Below are 18,602 nucleotides of genomic sequence, written 5' to 3' on the forward strand. Positions count from 1 at the left end.
TGGGAGGACCTCCACTGACTGGTTTATTGCCTAGCCAAACATATCCACCTTTTGGAAAAAGTGCGAACATGTAAATGTCAAAAAAATATAATCTAACACTGACAGTGATTTTGATTTACAACCAGTTTGCTGATGCTCCGAGTGCAAGGGGTTTTGGGGAGTTTGCATCGCGTCTATCAGTAGATGCACTGTTTATTTGTATGTATGCAAAAAAACAATAAAAATTGTTTGATAAAAAAAAGAAAAGGTACACCGAGTGCTGTGAACAGAACAGGGTCCCAGGCCTGGGGAGACCAGCCAATTCAGATGCTCCAACCCGGGGATGGTGTATAATTTTGCATGGGCCAATCGTCATCGTGCGACCCTGAAACCAACTAATAGATCATTTTTGGGGAAGTCTCAGGCGAACCCACCTGACATGGGAAGACCAATGGAACAACTCATATGGGGGATTTCCATAGATGTTATCACCCGAGCTACCCAATGGATACCGCCCATAGGTTTCTGGGATGGGTTGGTGGTTGCGACATCAATAAGAAACAAAACCAAGTGATGCAGGCTCAGGAGGTGTGATTGCTGGAGATTTTATTGTTTCCTGTATGATCTTTGTCTTTTGGAGAATAAAGACTGTTTATTTGCCCCATGGCCGAGTTCTCCATTATTTCCGGGGGGAAGGGTTTGGATGGGCCCCAAATACTCTGCTAACTTGTGACATTATTGGTATGAACACCCCCCCCCCGTTAATCTGGTATACTGTTACAAAGTGATCTTCAAATTATTTTTTTTTGTGCTCACATATCTGTTCCTGGGAGCATAAAACATGAGGTATTTCAACCTGATGGTTCCCTCCGGTTTGCCATTCCGAGGTACCCTTATTTAATTTTGCTGGTTTTAGCTGTCTGTCCTGCTCTCCGGGAGAGGAAGGCAGGGGGAGAGACATGGCCATTATCATCTCGGCATCTGAGATATACACCGGCTTAACCTAGTCCAATGTATAATTTTTCCTGCTCCTCAAATCATACATTGCTGTAATGAGTCGAACAGGATTAACTAGGTCAATTTGCGTATTGACTCAAATAAAAACTTTAATCTCACAATTTATCCAGCAACACAAAGAAAACATTGTTGAGGCGTCAGGGCGGAGCTTAATTACATATAATATGTCCGTTGCACACTGTTCAATTTCTACTGATGTAGCAACTTCACACAAAATAAAAGTTACCAAGAGCTCAAAGGCAGTAAAAGCCTGCAGTCACTCCTGCAGCTAAAGTGAAGCAGCTCATAGAAAGTTTCACGATCGGGAAGTAGATGTTACCTTCCACGTTATCCAGAGAAGCCAGCTGCAGAGAGCAGTCGCCAGCTCAACATTGAACACTCAGCCAACACACTGCCACGCTCTGCTGTCGGGTGTTTTGGTGTTCAGGCACCTCCTCTCATCAATTTTATTTTAATGTATTTCTTTTTTTTTAAATGTGCCTAATACTGTACATGAGTTTGGTTTCTAAGCACGGATCCAGGCTTCGAACCTCCATTGCTCTGCGTGGTCTTGCTTCCATGTGCTATCCTCCGAACACTCAGTCAACACTCGGCCACACTCCACTGTCGGTGGGTCTTTTGGTGTTCAGGCTCTTCCTCTCAACAATGAACACTGTAGAGTTCCAGACCGTAATGAAACAATGTTGCTCCTTACTTCGCCACCATGTGTTACCAAACGTTCAGCCAACAATAATGAGGTTTTTTCACTTTCACTCTGTTGGTTACTCTTTTACTCACCAGGTCGGCCAACAAGGTATAATAATTACCCACATTAAAAACGGCAAACTTCCATTCAAATGTGGATTTCTCCATGGCTCTAGTTAAGTTATTATTCAGGTGCCTTATATTATTGGGTGTCCAATGAATCCTATTCTGTCTCTCATTAACTATCAGGTTTGTTGGTGCCCAGTTCAATCTGCTACAGAGCAGCATACTAAAATTGGCCCTCACCATACAGTGGTCCCTCCAATTATTTCTTTTAATCTGTAGCTGTACACAGCTTTCGAACTGGAAATGATCCACAAAAATGTAGTCCGGAGTGGAGTGGCTAGCTCCACAATGCCATGTTGTATGATGACACTCATCTCCATTCACCCTTTCATTCAGCACCTGGAGACCCACAGATGATAAAGCTAGACACCACTTCTTGCCTGCAGGTGCTTTGAAGTCTGAGGCACCATTTCAGAATGAATACCCAAGGCTTCGTCCTCGGTATCGAGATCAAGGAACTTTACGTTTAAATTGTCCGCTAATTGTTAAGAAATATGATGTAAATTGGGTTAATGGTATTGTACCAATAAAACCGAATAAAACAAATAGTGAACATTCTGGTAACAACAGGCATCCTTAGGGATCAAGTGGCAGATGTCATTCCTTCAAAGAGTTCTCCCGACTGACTACACAAGACATCATCAAAACTCAGGGAAAACCAAGAATCCAATGTAGATATAACTGATTTGTCAAACAACTGAATGATAACACACCTTCAGTTCAAGGCCTAACATACTGTACATTTAGTTACCCAAAAAATGTCAGGAGTTTATCGAAACCAAACTTATCTTTCTTGACAGACTCAGGTTTTGTACCCAGCCAGAGCACAGAGTCTATCATAGTGCACATAAGGGAAGACATTTTCAGATCAATAGAGACAAGCTAACTGTACATTCCAATATTATTAACTTATAAGCAGCTTACAATTCATTTGACCAGACCGCCCTCCTCTTTCGCCTTCAGGAATACATGGGCATCCAAAAACCTATACTTGCATGGATGACTTTCTATTTGAATGACCGCTCAACACAGGTAAAAGTTGGAAACTTAGGGTCATTCCTGGTGTTGAAAATATACAGAGTCCCACAGGTCTCCTCTGTAGGTCCTGGTTGATTTATGTTCACCTCCGACCACTCACCTTCATTATTGAAGATTTGTATCTGTCTTTCACCTCTCTGCTGTCTGTTCACAGCTGCTGAACTGACCTCAAGAAGATTTCTCTAACCAAGCCAAACTGATGAACTGTCTCAAAGCACCCCAGCCTCTATATTTAAAAGGCTCAATAACTGAGTCCCTTTGACCAGGAACCTAGTGGGATCACAATTTCTTTTCTTGTTGCCCCCAATTCTGCTCCCACCCAATGTTTTGCAAAGTCTGAAATCCTTTAAGCAAAAATACCACCATTATGGCTTAACTTATAACCAGAACAAAAAAATGTATACCTAACAGTATTAAAAAATCCTGCTATGATATACATATTAGGCCCAACTTCACTAAGAAGATAAGTGGCGTAAGTTCAACTTACAGCAAAAATAAGTCATAACTTCCTTAGAGGTAACATGCAATATTTATGAAAAGGACTTACGAGCAAAATAAAGAAGGTGTAAGTCAATCAAAAGAGCATACGCCAAGAGCGGAAGATACGACAATCAGAATGGATGTAAAAAGGAGAAATGTGCAAATAACTAGATAAATCAGCCAAGACAAATCCATAATGTAAACCACAACTACCATAACTGCCACGAAGCTGGGGGGGCGTGGCTACAGGGCTATGCAGTAAGATGCAACTCTGGAAGCTCCTGCTGATCCTGCATAATCCACAGTATTATTGATGTCTATAGGGTGCGTGGGCGTCCAGAAACGAATCACCGGGCACATGAAGTGGCGGAGTAGCGATGGGTAAAAGTTGGGAGCTGCCCACGGACGGCTAACGACCCGCAAGCTGATTGAAGTTTGAGGGCTGGAAGTGAAGTACGGAGCAAGATGGCGGATGGGCATAGACAAAGGGGTGAATAAGGACGATAAGCAACAACACAGTGACACAGTGAGAGGAGCAGCCAGAGAGCGAGACGGACCAGGCTGGGCAACAGACAATGATGCGGGCGAGATTGGACCGTCTTGGGGCTGCAAACACTGCACAACATAAAGAAATGTGAAATGCGGAGGCCTCTGTGAGAACGTGTGCACTGCCAGCCGCCTTGTAAGGGGACTGGAAGCGCGGTCCGCATGCTGGTGTGTGGTGCAACAGAAGTACCAGCCGTTGGTCGGGATTGAAGCGAAACAAGACATGCACAAGCCGCGCTTGCGGTATTAACATCTAAATACAAGAAAGTCTGAAAAATGTCACAGACTGTACTAGTGGTGCAGCAAGATCCAGGAGAATAACACTGGTAGTTGAGGGATAGAAAGACCTTGCGGACAGCTGGCGTACGACTACAAGCAGTGAGGATTGGATGGTGACGGCCGGTTAACGTACGAGGATCGGACAAAATGGTGAGACCAATGCAATAAGTAGCGTTCGTAGACGAGGGACGCACCCATTTTAGCAGAAGAATCTACCATTGCAACAGAAGGGACGGAGTGTAACATGGAACACTTGTTATCAAAGCAGATTGGTGTGCCATGTGTAGTCGGTACCCGCATGTGCCAGCCGGCGCCAGAAGGGAGGATTTCGGCCCATGCTCACAGCGACCCTGAGTAGCCAACGCTAGAAGGACATTACCCAGGTCTAAAAGGATGACTTAAGAGACCATCCTGGAGTCATCCGATGATCATCGAACTACATTAGAAGTCATTTCCACATCATCAGAAGTCATCAGGCTGTTAAAGTCATCAGCAAATGTCTCAGAATGGTGGGTGATGATTTGGGGATGAGCTTAGATGACTTGCGGATGATTCCAGCATCATCCCTATTTTAGAAAACTCTTTGTTCCTGATGACTTTAGGATGACTTGCCGATTACTTCAAGAGCATCACCATGATGATTTGGGATGATTCTGGGATGACCTGCCGATTACTTCAGGAGCATCAACAGGTTTGCCCCAGATGATTCTGGGATGACCTGCTGATTACTTGAAGAGCCAAAACATGTTTGTCCCTGATGATTTGGGAATGATTCTGGGATGACCTACCGATTACTTGAAGAGCATCGCCATGAAACATGTCTTGATGATTTGGGGATGGCTTACTGATTACTTCAAAGCATCACAGAGTTTTTGGATGATTTGCAGACTAATACTGATTGTCATTTAAACTGCAACACCCAATGTAAAAGTGCTAAACCATTGACCAGGAATCACACTTAAAAAGCATACATGGCACAGAAATAGTTTTCTTGCAGTAAAAAGTGACTGGTCACAAATGTCCCCAACACATATTTGGCGCTAGGGAACAAGTAAGGGAAACGCACCGTAAAAATACTAGCAGCACTTAATGGAAGAAGGGGTTAAACAAGTTGTGAATGGCCAGACAAACTATAGAACCCATCCCAAATGGAAGTCATGAGGCCTAAACATATCATGCACCTCCTGGGTGAGAATCCTTTGCCATCCAGTCAAAAGCAGGCACCCAGCACCCTCAAAATCCCCAATGTGGCAAGGGTAAAGCTTGAGACTATGTTGGGTGAAAATGGAAGCCATGAGGCCTAAACATAAGCATGCACTCCATGGGAGAGAAACCTTTGCCATCCAAGCAGGCCCGAGCACCCTCAAAATGCCCAATGTGGCAATAAGGGAAAGCTTGAGACCCAGCATAAAAAAACATTGCACACACATGAAAGCCCCCCAAAAAAATCAAACGCAGCTGCCATGCTGGTCAAGTTGCTGCATGCATAGAGAGTTTTTCAATGGCGCACAAAATGCATATAGAATTCACAGAGCTGGATCGATGCACTCACCTGATATGCTGCCTGGACACTGAAACTGAGCTTCTGCTAAAAGAAGGCCTTATGTTGCTTTCATTGGTAATAGCACATAAATAAAGTCCATATGAGACCCGAGAGCATTGTGTGTTTGTTTAAAAGTTTGCCAACACTTTCTGAAATGCCTTTAAGGCGTCATGACGTAGGGGCGATTTTTCACATAGGATGCCTACGTGATGACGAAGCTGATGAAGACAATCATGGAGGAAGAAGGACTCCATGCCGTGCAGCGGCAGGTATATTTAGCTGCTGGTGCGCTTGATTTGTTCTTTCTATTTTGGAATTTTGCAGCAACATCTCATTGTGCCTGTTTCGTGTTTGTCTGGTAAGCATTACACCCCCTCTCCCCACAAACAGAAGTGTTTTTGATCATTTCGAGCGATGGCCGCCATCATCCACGCAGCCCCCGTGTGCAAGTGTGACTAATATTAAGTGCTCCTCAGTGTATGCGATGTAACTGTTCGTCGCGGGCTGCGGGTGTAATCGGTTTCTGTATGCTGCATGCAAAGCAATTGTGGAATACGATGTGCTTCTGGGCCAGCTATCAATTCCTTCCTGCATACACCGGACGCGTATTCTTTTTGCTTTTATGATTCATTGTCATTTTCATTCCTTAATACGAATGAACCTCGGCCTAGAAGGTGGTTCCTTTGATCTCACAAGCATGTTGGGGTGGAGGCTACGGTTCCTCACAGCATGCTGGAGTGATAAATGGAAGAAAGGGCAGGGAATTCTCCCAGTAATCCTGCGGGTCTGCCTGCCCCGAGTCAGGTTACAGTCCTAGCTCAGAATGATGGAGCTAGTGCTATAGTTCACATCCCGGAATCCCCATTGTCTAGGATCGCTCTAAAGGTTTTCGTCATAGTGTTGCAGATCGCACAGTCGACCCTAAGTTACTTCTGAACAGGTGTTTAAATATCGCCTTCTGTGTCCATGGGCTAACCCAGCGCAGCGCGTGCAGGGTGGCAGAGACTCCCCGTTTTAACTGGAAAGCTGCAAGTACCCAAAGGCAAAGTAATATGAGCTTAATCTCCATTGGGTTTGTAAATGTGCTTTCAAGACACACAACAAAATGTATTCAGTGATAATAATATCACCTACTTTTAGTCATTGTTTGATAGAGGTGTGCAGCCAGGGACGTCATTTCACCAAAATGCCTGGGGTAGGACATCACATGACCCTTAACATCTGATGACATCACAGGAAGTGATATAATTGGACCCCACCCAGAAGTGACATCACAGGAAGCGATGGAACATGACCTTTCACCACTCGATAAAACAGGAAGTGGCATCACATAGCATTGTTTCTAAGTACACTATGAAAATTATGGGTTACGCTATCACTGTAAAGTGATATACATTTCATACAAGAATGGATCACCATATGTATCGTTAATATCAGTGTATATAGGCACATATTAACAAATCACTGTAATTGCAAGGAGATGCCCAAGGCCAAACGATAAAGATGTGTTATTATATAGCACTTATGTTTAAGTGCTTCATATAGAACAAATATACGTACAATATCACCCAACCTGTGTTGGTACTCATTTATCAACCTCAGCAGGATGAAAGGCTGCGTTGACCTTGCTGGGAGTCGAACCTGCAGATCGCACACACTTTGCAGCAGCTAGCACTCAACCCACAGAGCTATTTTACCAGTTATAGCTATCGGAAAACCAGCCACTCCAGAAACAGAGCCACCTGCTGCTGGCCACAGCCCATGAGTCTGTTTAAAAAAATCAACAAAAAAAAAATCGATTTTTATTTTTTAGGGGTACCAAGGGAGACTACAGGGGTAGCAAGAGAGACCTCAGGGGTCGCAGTTGCAACCCCTAAATGACGTCCATGCGTGCAGCTAGTTAATAAAGAGAATTTCATTTAACTGTGCTGCTTAAAACAAAGGGTGTTTTTTTTTTTTAAAAAGTGTCTCTTTGGAGAGTGTGGTTATATATGCTGGGTGAGCAGCAGATTAAAGTAAAATATTTTTATTTTAAAACACTGTGTTCTATGTATAGTTATGCTATTCTGTTAAATGTGTTACTTTTGAGACCTAACCATGGCATTTTAAGTGGGCGCTCTTTCTATCTGCTTATTTTGTTGGGAGTAGGCTTGTTTTGGGCTTGTCTTGGAGGGGCGTGCAGCTTTTTTTATTTTCTCGGACCTGGGGGCACAGCTGCTGTAAGCAGCAATGGCGGCGGAAGAATGGTGGTCGTGCTCGTGCTGGGAACCAAAATAAAAGTGGATAAATAGCACAAAAGGTAGGTGGGAGTGCACACGTTTGAGGGCACCCTTGTTTATGTCAGCGTGAGGGTTTTGCAACCTACGCTGGGGACTGGGTCGGATCTCGTGGTCTCTCGGGAGTCGGGACGCAATGGTGGATCACACCACAAACATGGAGGGGAGACGCGGGAAAAGGCATCCAAGCCAGCTGAGTAGCTCAGTCAGGCAGGCAGAGAAGGAAGGCTCTCACGGGCCTGTTCTGAGGCCTGGCGAACTGATATAGCCCAGGAACGGAGCGTGAGGGAGGATTGAAATACCCGGACATTCAAGAATGTTGATTTAGGAGGCAGGTCGTGCTGCCTTTGTTGTTGGAAGTGTCCACGCGGCAAAGACAGCATCTGCAGGCGTGTATGTGAAATGAAAGCGTGCCTGGTTTAGTGAGCAATTATTATTTCTGCCTAGTCAATTTCTCGTTTCCATTCTATGTATATGGCTGACCACTGTAATTACTTTTGCGGCTAGGATGGTGTGGCCGTGTTTGAAGTCCTATTGCTGTGTGCAAATGGTAATCTTCCACTCGGCTTCCACTATTGTTTCGATCTGGACAATATTCATTTTAAACGGCCGCATATTATTTCAAAATGTTCCATCAGTCCGTGCTGGTTTCACAGTTCTCAGTGTGCAGCACTTTTGTGTACACATGCAGTGCTTTTTTATTTTTGGCTAAACTGAAGTTATTGCAGTGGAGTACATAGTAAGTAGGACACGTGTGGAGGGACCCACAGCATGTGGGTGTTTTTATTTCTTTATACTGGTTGATCTGCCACTATAAATGAGCTCATAAAGTAATAAAAATGCCTTAACTAAGTGTGCCTTCTCCCGTTCGATTTATAAGCTATGCATGTGTTTGCTCATCTGTTCTTTTAGCTAAGTCCTGTTAAAAGCATTGACAAAGCTAAATGTTTTGGCTCATGCATGTGCATTCGAGATTTGCCAGCAACTGCAATGTACATGCTCAGGTACTCACATTATTTTCCAGCTGTTGCTGTTTTACCGCTGGGCACCATTATGGCAGACCCTGGAACAATGCTATTCGCGTGCCAACAGAGAAGCCCAAACTAATAACTTGGTATTCTCACTCTTATCACTCTTACCAGCTAAGCAAATGGACTAATGCTGAACTGCGCCTACCTGGCTTTTAACATTTTAGCACAAAAGAGAATGGAATTGCATCTGAAAGGGTCACAGTTGTAACTCACTGTTGCACTAGCAGGCCATTTAAAGAAAACTTATAAAACAGTTATCGATACGCAACTGGAGTGTTGGGTTGTATACATCACTGACCAAATATCCATTTCCCTTTTTTAGTAGTAAGTGGCATTTTGTGCAAAGGCTGATGAGGCATTCAATGTACACCCATCAATGTTTGAACAGTACAAGTAGCTATAAAGCAACATTTGCCTCTTGAGGCACCTCTCTTCACCCCACAGGCGGCTATGCCGTCTATCAAACCCTTTTTACTCTTATCCTATGTACCACAGTGCACACTCATTTTCAAGTGATGGCAGTGGTGTCCCTGGGGGCTAAGTGGTGATGATAGGGAAATATCCTTGGGGCTGAGTGTAGTGATGGGGGGGGGCGTCCTTGGGGCTGAGTGTAGTGATGGGGGGGGGGGCGTCCTTGGGGCTGAGTGTTGTGATAGGGGGCATCCTTGGGGCAGAGTGATGGGGGGGTGTCCTTGGGGCCAAGTGTAGTGATGGGGGGGTGTCCTTGGGGCCAAGTGTAGTGATGGGGGGGGGTGTCCTTGGGGCCAAGTGTAGTGATGGGGGGGGGTGTCCTTGGGGCCAAGTGTAGTGATGGGGGGGTGTCCTTGGGGCCAAGTGTTGTGAGGGGGCATCCTTGGGGCTGAATGTGGTGATGGGGGGGCATCCTTGGGGCCGAGTGTAGTGATGGGGGGCGTCCTTGGGGCCAAGTGTTGTGAGGGGGCATCTTTGGGGCTGAATGTGGTGATGGGGGGGCATCCTTGGGGCCGAGTGTAGTGATGGGGGCGTCCTTGGGGCCAAGTGTAGTGATGGGGGGCGTCCTTGGGACCAAGTGTTTTTAGGGGGCATCCTTGGGGCTGAATGTGGTGATGGGGGGGCATCCTTGGGGCCGAGTGTAGTGATGGGGGGTGTCCTTGGTGTAGAGTGTAGTGATGGGGGGCATCCTTGGGGCCAAGTGTATAGAGAGGGGGCATCCTTGGGGCTGATTGTGGTGATGGGGGCCCATCCTTTGGGCTGATTGTGGTGATGGGGGGTGTCCTTGGGCCGAGTGTATTGTTGGGGGGTGTCCTTGGGCCGAGTGTAGTGATGGTGGGCATCCTTGGGGTACAGTGTAGTGATGGGGGCATCCTTGGGGCCAAGTGTAGCGAGGGGGCAACCGTCCTTTGGGCTGGGTGGGGTGGTTGGGGGTGCACCTGAGGCTGAGTGTGGGGAAACAGACCTTGGGTATGGGGTTAAGGTGGTAAGTCCAAGGGCGGTTCTATTAAAGGGGAGTGAATTCTTTGACTAAGGGATAAGGGGGTGAGGGGAGACCTTGGGTTGATGGTTATGAGTGGGTAGAAGTGCTTGGTGTGGGGGATTAAGAGTTTGGTGTAAGTCTTTGGCGGGGACATGAGTTAAGTTCAGTGGAAATCTTTGGGGTCTGGGGCATAAGAGCTGGGTGGAAGTCTTTGGAGCGGAGAAGGTTAAACATGGGGAGGGTGTCTTTTGGGTTGCGGGTTAAGAGTTTGGAAGAATTGTGACAGGATTAAGAGGGGGTTCACGGGTAGAACGGGTATAACAAAACGTGGGTGGTGGGGGAGTCTTGGGGTTAAGAGCACAGGAGTAGTTTGGGTGTGGATGGGGCAGGCGTGCGTTTGGGGATGTTTAAGGGCAGGAGAGACATGGGGGGGGCATTAAGGTTTGGGGTGTCATTGGAGGGTAGGTGGGTTAATGCAGTCAAAGTCTTTTGAGAGAAGAGGCTGGGCAGAGGCTTTAGGGGAAGGAGGGCTAAGTGTGGGGAGTCCTTGAGGGGGAGGGCTAAGGGCGGGGGAAGTCCTTGATGGGGGGCAGTGGGTTAATGGAGGTTCTGGCGGTTAGGGGCGGGGTGCAGTTGGAGGACAAGAGGGATGAGGGCAATTTCAGGAAAAAGGGGGACAGTTAGAGAAGAATAGTGGAGGGTGGATGCAGAGTGTGGGTGATTGCTGGGTGCTGAGTGTGAGTGGTGGGTCTGAGTGTGGGGGGCCTACTGCTGTGTGTGTAGGGTGTGCTGTGTGGGGGTGAGGTGGTGCTGTGTTTGTGGGGGCTGTGTGTTTGGGGGACTGGTGACGAGTGTGTGGAGATGTTTTAGGGGTCTGGGTGTGTCTCTGGGTAGGTCTGAATGTGTGGGAATGTAGGGGCGAGTGTGTGTGGGGTTGTTCCTTGGTGCTGTTTGTGCTGTTCAGGGGGGCCTGGATGCTGAACGAAAAGGCCTTCTCTGAGGTATTGTTGCAGTTTGCAAAGTCCATGCCTTAGTGTCTAAGTGGTGGGTGGGGGGGGTCTCTGCATAAGGCATAAGGCACTGGCTTGCCGGAGAGCATTTTTGGCTGAGTGTGAGGTGAAGGCACCCGACTTCTCTTTTCATGCGCGTCTCCTTGCAATTTAAGGAATGCAAAATCTTTCTTATTTTTCGAAACATTCAGTTATTGCATTATGAATTGCTGCCTGGGCTTATTCTAACCCCCTCTCCCCGGCCATTTTGCTACCTGCGTTCCGGTTGGGTCCCCTCCTCCCCCTTACTCCCACGCATGGCTTTGTGTTCTCCCCTCTCTGACTCTCTTGCTCCATTGACCTGTATCCCTCCCCTTTGCGCCTGGGACTGGGTCTGCGTCTTAGCTGTTGGGAGAGATATTGCGCAGTTGGGGGAGGAGGGGGCTGTTGAGAGAGAAGGGGCAGTTGGAGAGAAGGGGGTGGGGCAGTAGGAGGAGATGGGATGGTTCGGCAGTTGACGGATAAGGGGCAATTGAAGGATGTGGTGGGGCAGTTGAGGAAGTTGGGCACTTGGAGAGAAGGGGCTGGGGCAGTTGAATGGGGTTGGGGCATTTGAGTGAGAGGGGGTGGGATCTGTTGGAGGCGAAATCGTGCAGTTGAGGTAGAAGGGGCAGTTGTGGGAGAAGGGGCAGGGCAGTTGGGAGAGAAGACAGTAATGAAAGGAAATGGGGTGGGGAGCAATTGAGGGAGAAGGGACAATTGGGGGGAATGGAATGGAGCAGTTGAAGGGGCGGGGCAGTTAATGGAGTAACTGCAGTGAAGGGGGATGGGGGTAGTTGGGAGAGACGTGGTGTGTGATAGAAGTGTGTATGAGTCCGATGGGAGAAGTGGGCAAAATGGGGAGAACAGGATGGGGGCAGATAGGGAGCAGAGGATGTGGCAGTTGGAGAAGTGGTGGGGCATTTGAAGGGAGAAGGTGTGTGGGGCAGTTTGGGGAGAAGGGTGGCGGGTGCAGGTAAGGGTTCTCCCTTACCTGCACCCGCCACCCTTCTCCCCAAACATCAGTTGGAGAATGAGATGTGGGGCCAGTAGAGGGGGAAAAGGCAGTAGGGTCCTGTGGGCAGTTGAGGGTGGAGCATTTGATGGATAAGGGGGTAGTTGGGGTGAATGGTGGCTGGGAGTAGTTGATGGAGAAGGAGGCAGTTTGAGAAGGGGGTGGTGCAGCTGTTGAGGGAGAAAGGGGCAGTTGGGGGGTGGTGGGGTAGTTGATGGAAAAGGATGCACTTGGGGGAGAGGGAGCAGGTAGGGGATGAATGAGGTGGGGCATTTCACAGTTAAGGGGCAAAGAGTGGATGGGAGTAGTTGACGGGGAAGCGGCTGGTGGGGCAGTCAAGGAGGAGAGGCCATTTGGGGGTGAAGGGAGATGGGGAGTATGTTGGGAGAGATGGTGCACAGTTTCAGTGTCTTTATATTTCAATTTGAACTTCCATCTTAGGTCAACTAGTCTGGAGTAAAACCGCTCAAATAAACAAGCCAATATGTAGTACACACACAGGCTTGAATGCTTTTATTGTTGCTGGGAATGAGTGCAGCACTTAAATATTTTAATACAGTTACTCATTCACCACACAAAGGGGGGGGCCGCATGGTGCTAAAATACACATATACACTGATTAAAAACATTTTCTTGGCAAAGGAAATCTCTTTTAATGGTGTTACGAGCACAAGAAGATTGTCCTAGTGGCTTTTTCGGGGGATTGCTCATTCCTCAGGGCTGTCTGTCCTTAACAGGAAGGCACCGAAAAGCGGAAGTTTTACTTTGGTCTCGAGGGATTAGAATGTCTGATCACTGTTTTCAAAACTGAAGATTACTGTTTTTCTGAATCTGGGTCATTCAGTTTAAGAACTACAGCCATGAGATGGATGTTCAAAGGGCCCCAAAGAAAAAGCAAGAGGCCAAGGCGACGACGAGAGAAAGGCACTCTGCACTGAACGTCCGGCTCTTTCTCAAGAAACTTTTCTTCAACCTCCTGGAAAACTGCTACAATCATCTCATATATATTGTGAAGGTGAGTTGGGCCTGTTGGGATTGGAGTACTGTGAGCGTAATGGCAAGGGCAGGAACGGTGAGAGCGCACTGACACATGGGGGTTCACTCTTGCCAAATGAGACTAGCAAGACATAAGCAAAGAGCCCAGTGTTGGAGCTCTGTTCCGCACTACACTGGTCACAGCACTGGCTATTCACCTCACAACTTGTCTCAGTGTGAACTAGCTGAAGCAGCAAGTTTGCTTCACCAGTTCTAAATCGAGTGGCTGAAGGCAGACCTGGTTAAGACATTTCTATTACACCAGTAGTGGGTTTACTACTCCAATTAAGTTATTAACGCTCAGAAGACTGCTTTTGAAAAAAAATGCACCGTTTGTTGGGATGGCTTGATTAATGCGAGCTCAAAGAGTTCCCATGAGAAGGTATTTTGGGGCAAGCGCAGGATCTGGGTGTAAATGGCTATGGGGATTAGCATGGCCATGGCCAGTCAATAAGTGGGCAAATAACCAAACATCTGCATGCTTTGTGTCCCTCCTTTTATGACATTCCCCCCTAGCTGTACTCTATTCCAATAGTTTCAGTGACACCCGATAGCCCTCAACTGACTCTCTGGGCAGGGTCAGGGCGCCCATCCGACTTCCTGGCTGGTTCTCAGGTTCTCCTTCCCTGTTACTCCCTGGGCTGGATCTCCACCTGACACCATTGCTCACTGGTAGGGGCAGTGGACCAAGTTGTAATTGTCTTCTCCCACTGTTACCGCAGTGTGATATCCTGCGCAATTTGCCTTATTGTTCTTGTCTACACTGTTAGTCTGATGGCCAGAAAGTAGGTGCCTTTAACTTTTGTTTTTTGTTTTTTTTTAAATTGTAGAACAGTTACAAGCCACGCAAAGACACAATCAGTTGGCAATACATCATTTGCAGGCATCACTGGCGGCGCTTACCAGGACCGATTCATTACCAGAATCAGTGGAGAAGTCGTTGGGAATGGACACTGGATCATCCATCCTATTTCTAACTGTGTGATAGTTTCTAATTTAAAAGTCAAACTGTTGTATCTACACAATGAATCTGTCAATCTTGTTTCTGCATGATTGTCCTGTCTCCCATCCCCACCGATTCAGTTCAGTGCCTGGCTCAACATCTCCTCAAAGACATATTAACCCCTTTGACCATTAAAGACCATAAATCTTCTGAATGCAGCCATAGAAAACCATGATTCATTTTCAGTTCAAATCTCTTTTAAGCCTGTTTCAACCGTTGTGTACAAATGCATTTAAATGTAGTGACACATTTGTAGGTTGACATTTTAACATTTGTTAATCCTGTATTTATTCTACAATAAGTAATTTAACAATGCCTCTTCTGATGTCCATTTATATTCATATATCCTTTCTTGTTTTTGTAGAATTTTTGAGATCTGTCTGCAAGGCTAACAGTTGGCCTACTATGGACGGCCAGGTGATGAGAAGGAAGCTTGCCACCAAAATCTGCAATGCCAGAAGAGGCCTAAAGAAGACACCGCCTTTCGAAATGCAGGATCAATGATTATTCGTTTGTATTTTTGCAAACTGATTTATTCTAATAGAATACAGCTATGCCGTTAAACTGCATTTGTTAAATAAAACATTTTTTGAACACTTTCTGAGCCTATGTTTGATTGAAGACATTTTATAGCCACAGCAATACTATAATAAAATATCAACAATGTATAGCTGCAGTATTTTACTATCATAATAATGTTGGCTGCTCTCAGTGATATTGGGTGAAGTGACTGGCGGCAGTCTGTCATGCAGGTAGACCTTTAACAGATTCTGTTTAGGTCACTGTGTTTCAATGCAGTGCTTTGTAATTTTGGGTGTGAGGCCCTGTTGGCTAGAGGTGAGAATTGAAATTAGGGAGTTTACAGGTTGGTTCGTGACATGGGAGGGGGCGGTTGTAGTTTTGTGCACTAAATCGGTGAACTTGGTTAACAACATTTGGGTGCTCTAGCAAAGATGGACAGTGACAGCTGCAAAATTCATTAGATTTATTTCCAGTAAACTATCCATAAGTCTAACGAGTCATTCTAAAGTAATGCCACCAATCTTACTCAAAAGGAATACATCCTTGGGTAATCAAACCCCTTTTCCTAAATGTTTTGGAAGCATCTTGAAATCTTTTAAACTCATCATGGAGTGGTCTGCAAGAATCATTCACAATTCAAAACCCATCCTAAAGTTCTCATGCAACCATCCTGAAGTAATCCCCACCCATCCTGAAGTTGTCATGGAGTCATCCTAGAGTAATCCAAAATCATCGTGGAGTAATCCCCACCCATCCTGAAGTTGTCATGGAGTCATCCTAGAGTAATCGGAAGTCATCCTGGAGTAATCCCAACTCATCCTGAAGTTGTCATGGAGTCATCCTAGAGTCATCCAAAGTCATCCAGGAGTAATCCCCACTCATCCTGAAGTTGTCATGGAGTCATCCTGGAGTAATCCAAGATCATCACTGGAAGTAATCCAAACTCATCCTGTAGTAGTTTCTGTGATAACTCTAGAGTCATCATCTCATTACATATTTTGGCCTGTTGGAATACTTCGGATGATCTTCCTGAACTATCCATGGATGACTCTAGAATGGAGTCATCGGATGACTCCAGAATGATTCCAGGATGATCTTCCTTTTTGACTTGGGTATGCACGAAGCGGAGGCAGATTGCGACCAGCTGAGGTAACCTCAGAACTTTTTGATTTGTGGAAGTGTGTAAATAAAGAAGACGAGACAGCTCCCGCTGCGGTCTGGCCCTGCCGGCAAAACGTAACACGTCTTTACTGCAGTTCCCAATGCGGTCTGACCGCTGTGGCTGCACACTGCTCATGGAACTGAAGATACAGCCAGTCTAGGTTCCCATTGGAGTCCGTTTCAACACAGCCCGGCAAAGGAAACTAAACACAGCTATTATAAGGCTAGACAGAGTCTCACATGGTTTCCGCTGCACACTAGCCCTGCCGGAGTAGTGAAACACGTAGGAGACGGCTGTTCCCAAGTGGTCCTGCCACTGTAGCCAGACACTGATATCAGCGTGCAAGACGCAATCGCATGAAGATCCCGGAGGGGCTCGCCCACCCAGAGGAGTGAGGCGCAGGAACATAAGCTGTTTCTTCTGGAGGAAGAGCGACATACCTGGAGGACACCACGGTAACATGATAAGGTGCTTCAGGAAATTTCCAACAGGGTTCGGCCCTGCCTGTGAGGCAAAGGGAAGCGCAGCCAATGTATTTGCACACTGCCAATGGGGCATAATCCATAGCGGACCATGAGACCCCCAAAAAGGTCAGTTCTAAAATACAAAGCATTGCTTGAAAAGTAAAGGGAACATACTTCCAGTGAGGAACTGGTGCCTTGAGCCGTAGGAAGCGCACATTGGGAGTTACAGGAACATAGCCGGGTGTTGACATGATGTAGAAGCTCTGCACAAGATGGTAAAGTACAATACTGTCTCTGCTGGGATTGAGGCACAGAGACTGCACACAGAGACTGCACCTGTGTTGGGCCCAAACAGAATGAACATACAGATAGGCAATTGCGCATGGCCTGTAAACCAGAGGTGCACATGCGCAACACCAGCGAGACCCCAAGGAAGTGCACAGAAAATCTACACCACATGCCCCCATGGGACGAATAAGGCTCAGATCCAAGGAAAAGACGAAGAGAGCAATGACGCTGTTCAAGCAGGCATGTCATCGAAAGCCAACAAAAGCAAGGGGAAACAGTCCTACATGGACACGTTTGCCAGGCCTGCTCAGGCATGGGAAAACATGCAGACCCCGACCCCGGGGACACAAGGAGCTGAAGTTCCCACGAGCAGAGATCAGAAGATGCTGGAAGCTCTAAAGTTCTCATTGGAATTCAAGATAGAAGCAATGAGTATCGACAATGAGTATCGACGTGAACCTCCTGCAACAAGATAGGAGGGTGCTGGCGGAACGCACAGGTGTGTTAGAAAAAGAGGTGCAACTAAACAAGATTAATTGTAATGAGAATACCAAGGACATCTCTGTATTGCAACAGCAAATGATGAGGAATCTCGAAAACAGGGCGGAGGAAGCAGAAGGAAGAGCCAGGAGGAATAATGTGCACATTATAGGGCTTCCGAAAGGAGAAGAGGGCGCAAACCCAACTGACTTTATCGGAACTATACTGCTACAGGAAATAGGGCCTGGGGCCCTCATGCAGGGCTTCACGGTGGAGCGAGCGCACAGAGCCCTGACAAGACGACCGCCACAGAGAAGGACAGAGAGAAAATCCTTGAACACTTCCGCAAGGGAGGCACGATCAGGAGAGCGTCGGCTGACATAACGGCATACCCGGACTATACATTCCTGGCACAGAAACAGTGAATGTGCTATACAGCAGTCAAGAGGAGGCTGTGGGATGTGAACATTAAGTACATGCTTTTGTATCCATCCAAACTGAAAGTCCTATATAAAAGCCAAGCTATCTTCTTTGAGACACCGGAAGAAGAGAGTAAATGGATGGACGAAGCGAACCTGACGGACCTAGCTGATGATCAACCGAGAGGCGAAAATGACAAACAGGAGGGTAACGCCTGCTAATGTGTACTTATGCGGATGTACGTCCATAAAACTGTTGAGCACATTTGTGAATGAGGAAGCTATAAATACCATAACAGTATGTTTAATAAACAGAAACTATGGTGTCAGACATTCAGAGGGCCGCATGAAGAGGAGTTAGTCTTTACCCCAGATTAGATTAGGATTCTAGCAGTTACGTATCCTCCTGCTGTACCCCGAACTCAGGCACTTGTAACGAGATAGGGGTGAAACGCAGGGATGCCCGAGCGCCTAATATGGAGCTGAGCAATTGTTGGGGAGGGGGGCGTGATGGGAGTTGGGGTAGTAAGAGGGCGATTGGTCTACAGTTATGCACATGGGTGGATTAGCAAATGCAAGGGATGGGGAGTGAGAGCGGGAATCACAGAAAAAGATGGCAGAGCTTAAAATGGTGACCTGGAAGGTCAGAGACCTGAACAGCTATATTAAGAGAAGCAGAGTTATGGCATATTTGAAACAACAGAATATAGATATAGCCCTCCTCTTATCTCACC

The 18,602-nt window shown here is 46.6% G+C and overlaps 2 protein-coding genes across 15 annotated transcripts in view; one reads left to right on the forward strand and one right to left on the reverse strand.

The window, feature by feature from the left end:
• The window catches only part of PITPNM3 (PITPNM family member 3), a 6,156,742-nt gene that overhangs the window by 3,623,714 nt on the left and 2,514,426 nt on the right, over positions 1-18,602 (reverse strand). The gene's annotated exons all lie outside the window — the stretch shown is intronic.
• LOC138488220 (protein timeless homolog) lies at positions 5,910-15,132 on the forward strand. Of its 2 annotated transcripts, none has more exons than XM_069615050.1 (4): positions 5,910-5,961; positions 13,340-13,510; positions 14,361-14,509; positions 14,898-15,132. In XM_069615050.1, the coding sequence occupies exons 1-3, from the start codon at positions 5,914-5,916 to the stop codon at positions 14,505-14,507; spliced, it is 366 nt and encodes a 121-aa protein (XP_069471151.1). In that variant the 5' UTR covers positions 5,910-5,913; the 3' UTR covers positions 14,508-14,509; positions 14,898-15,132. The 2 variants fall into 2 exon arrangements, 1 of the variants encoding a protein (XP_069471151.1); XR_011274610.1 differs by lacking the exon at positions 5,910-5,961 and adding an exon at positions 7,849-7,991.

This window comes from Ambystoma mexicanum, chromosome 9 (assembly GCF_040938575.1).
Source record: "Ambystoma mexicanum isolate Mex_15411 chromosome 9, UKY_AmexF1_1, whole genome shotgun sequence".
Taxonomy (NCBI): Eukaryota; Metazoa; Chordata; class Amphibia; order Caudata; family Ambystomatidae; genus Ambystoma; species Ambystoma mexicanum.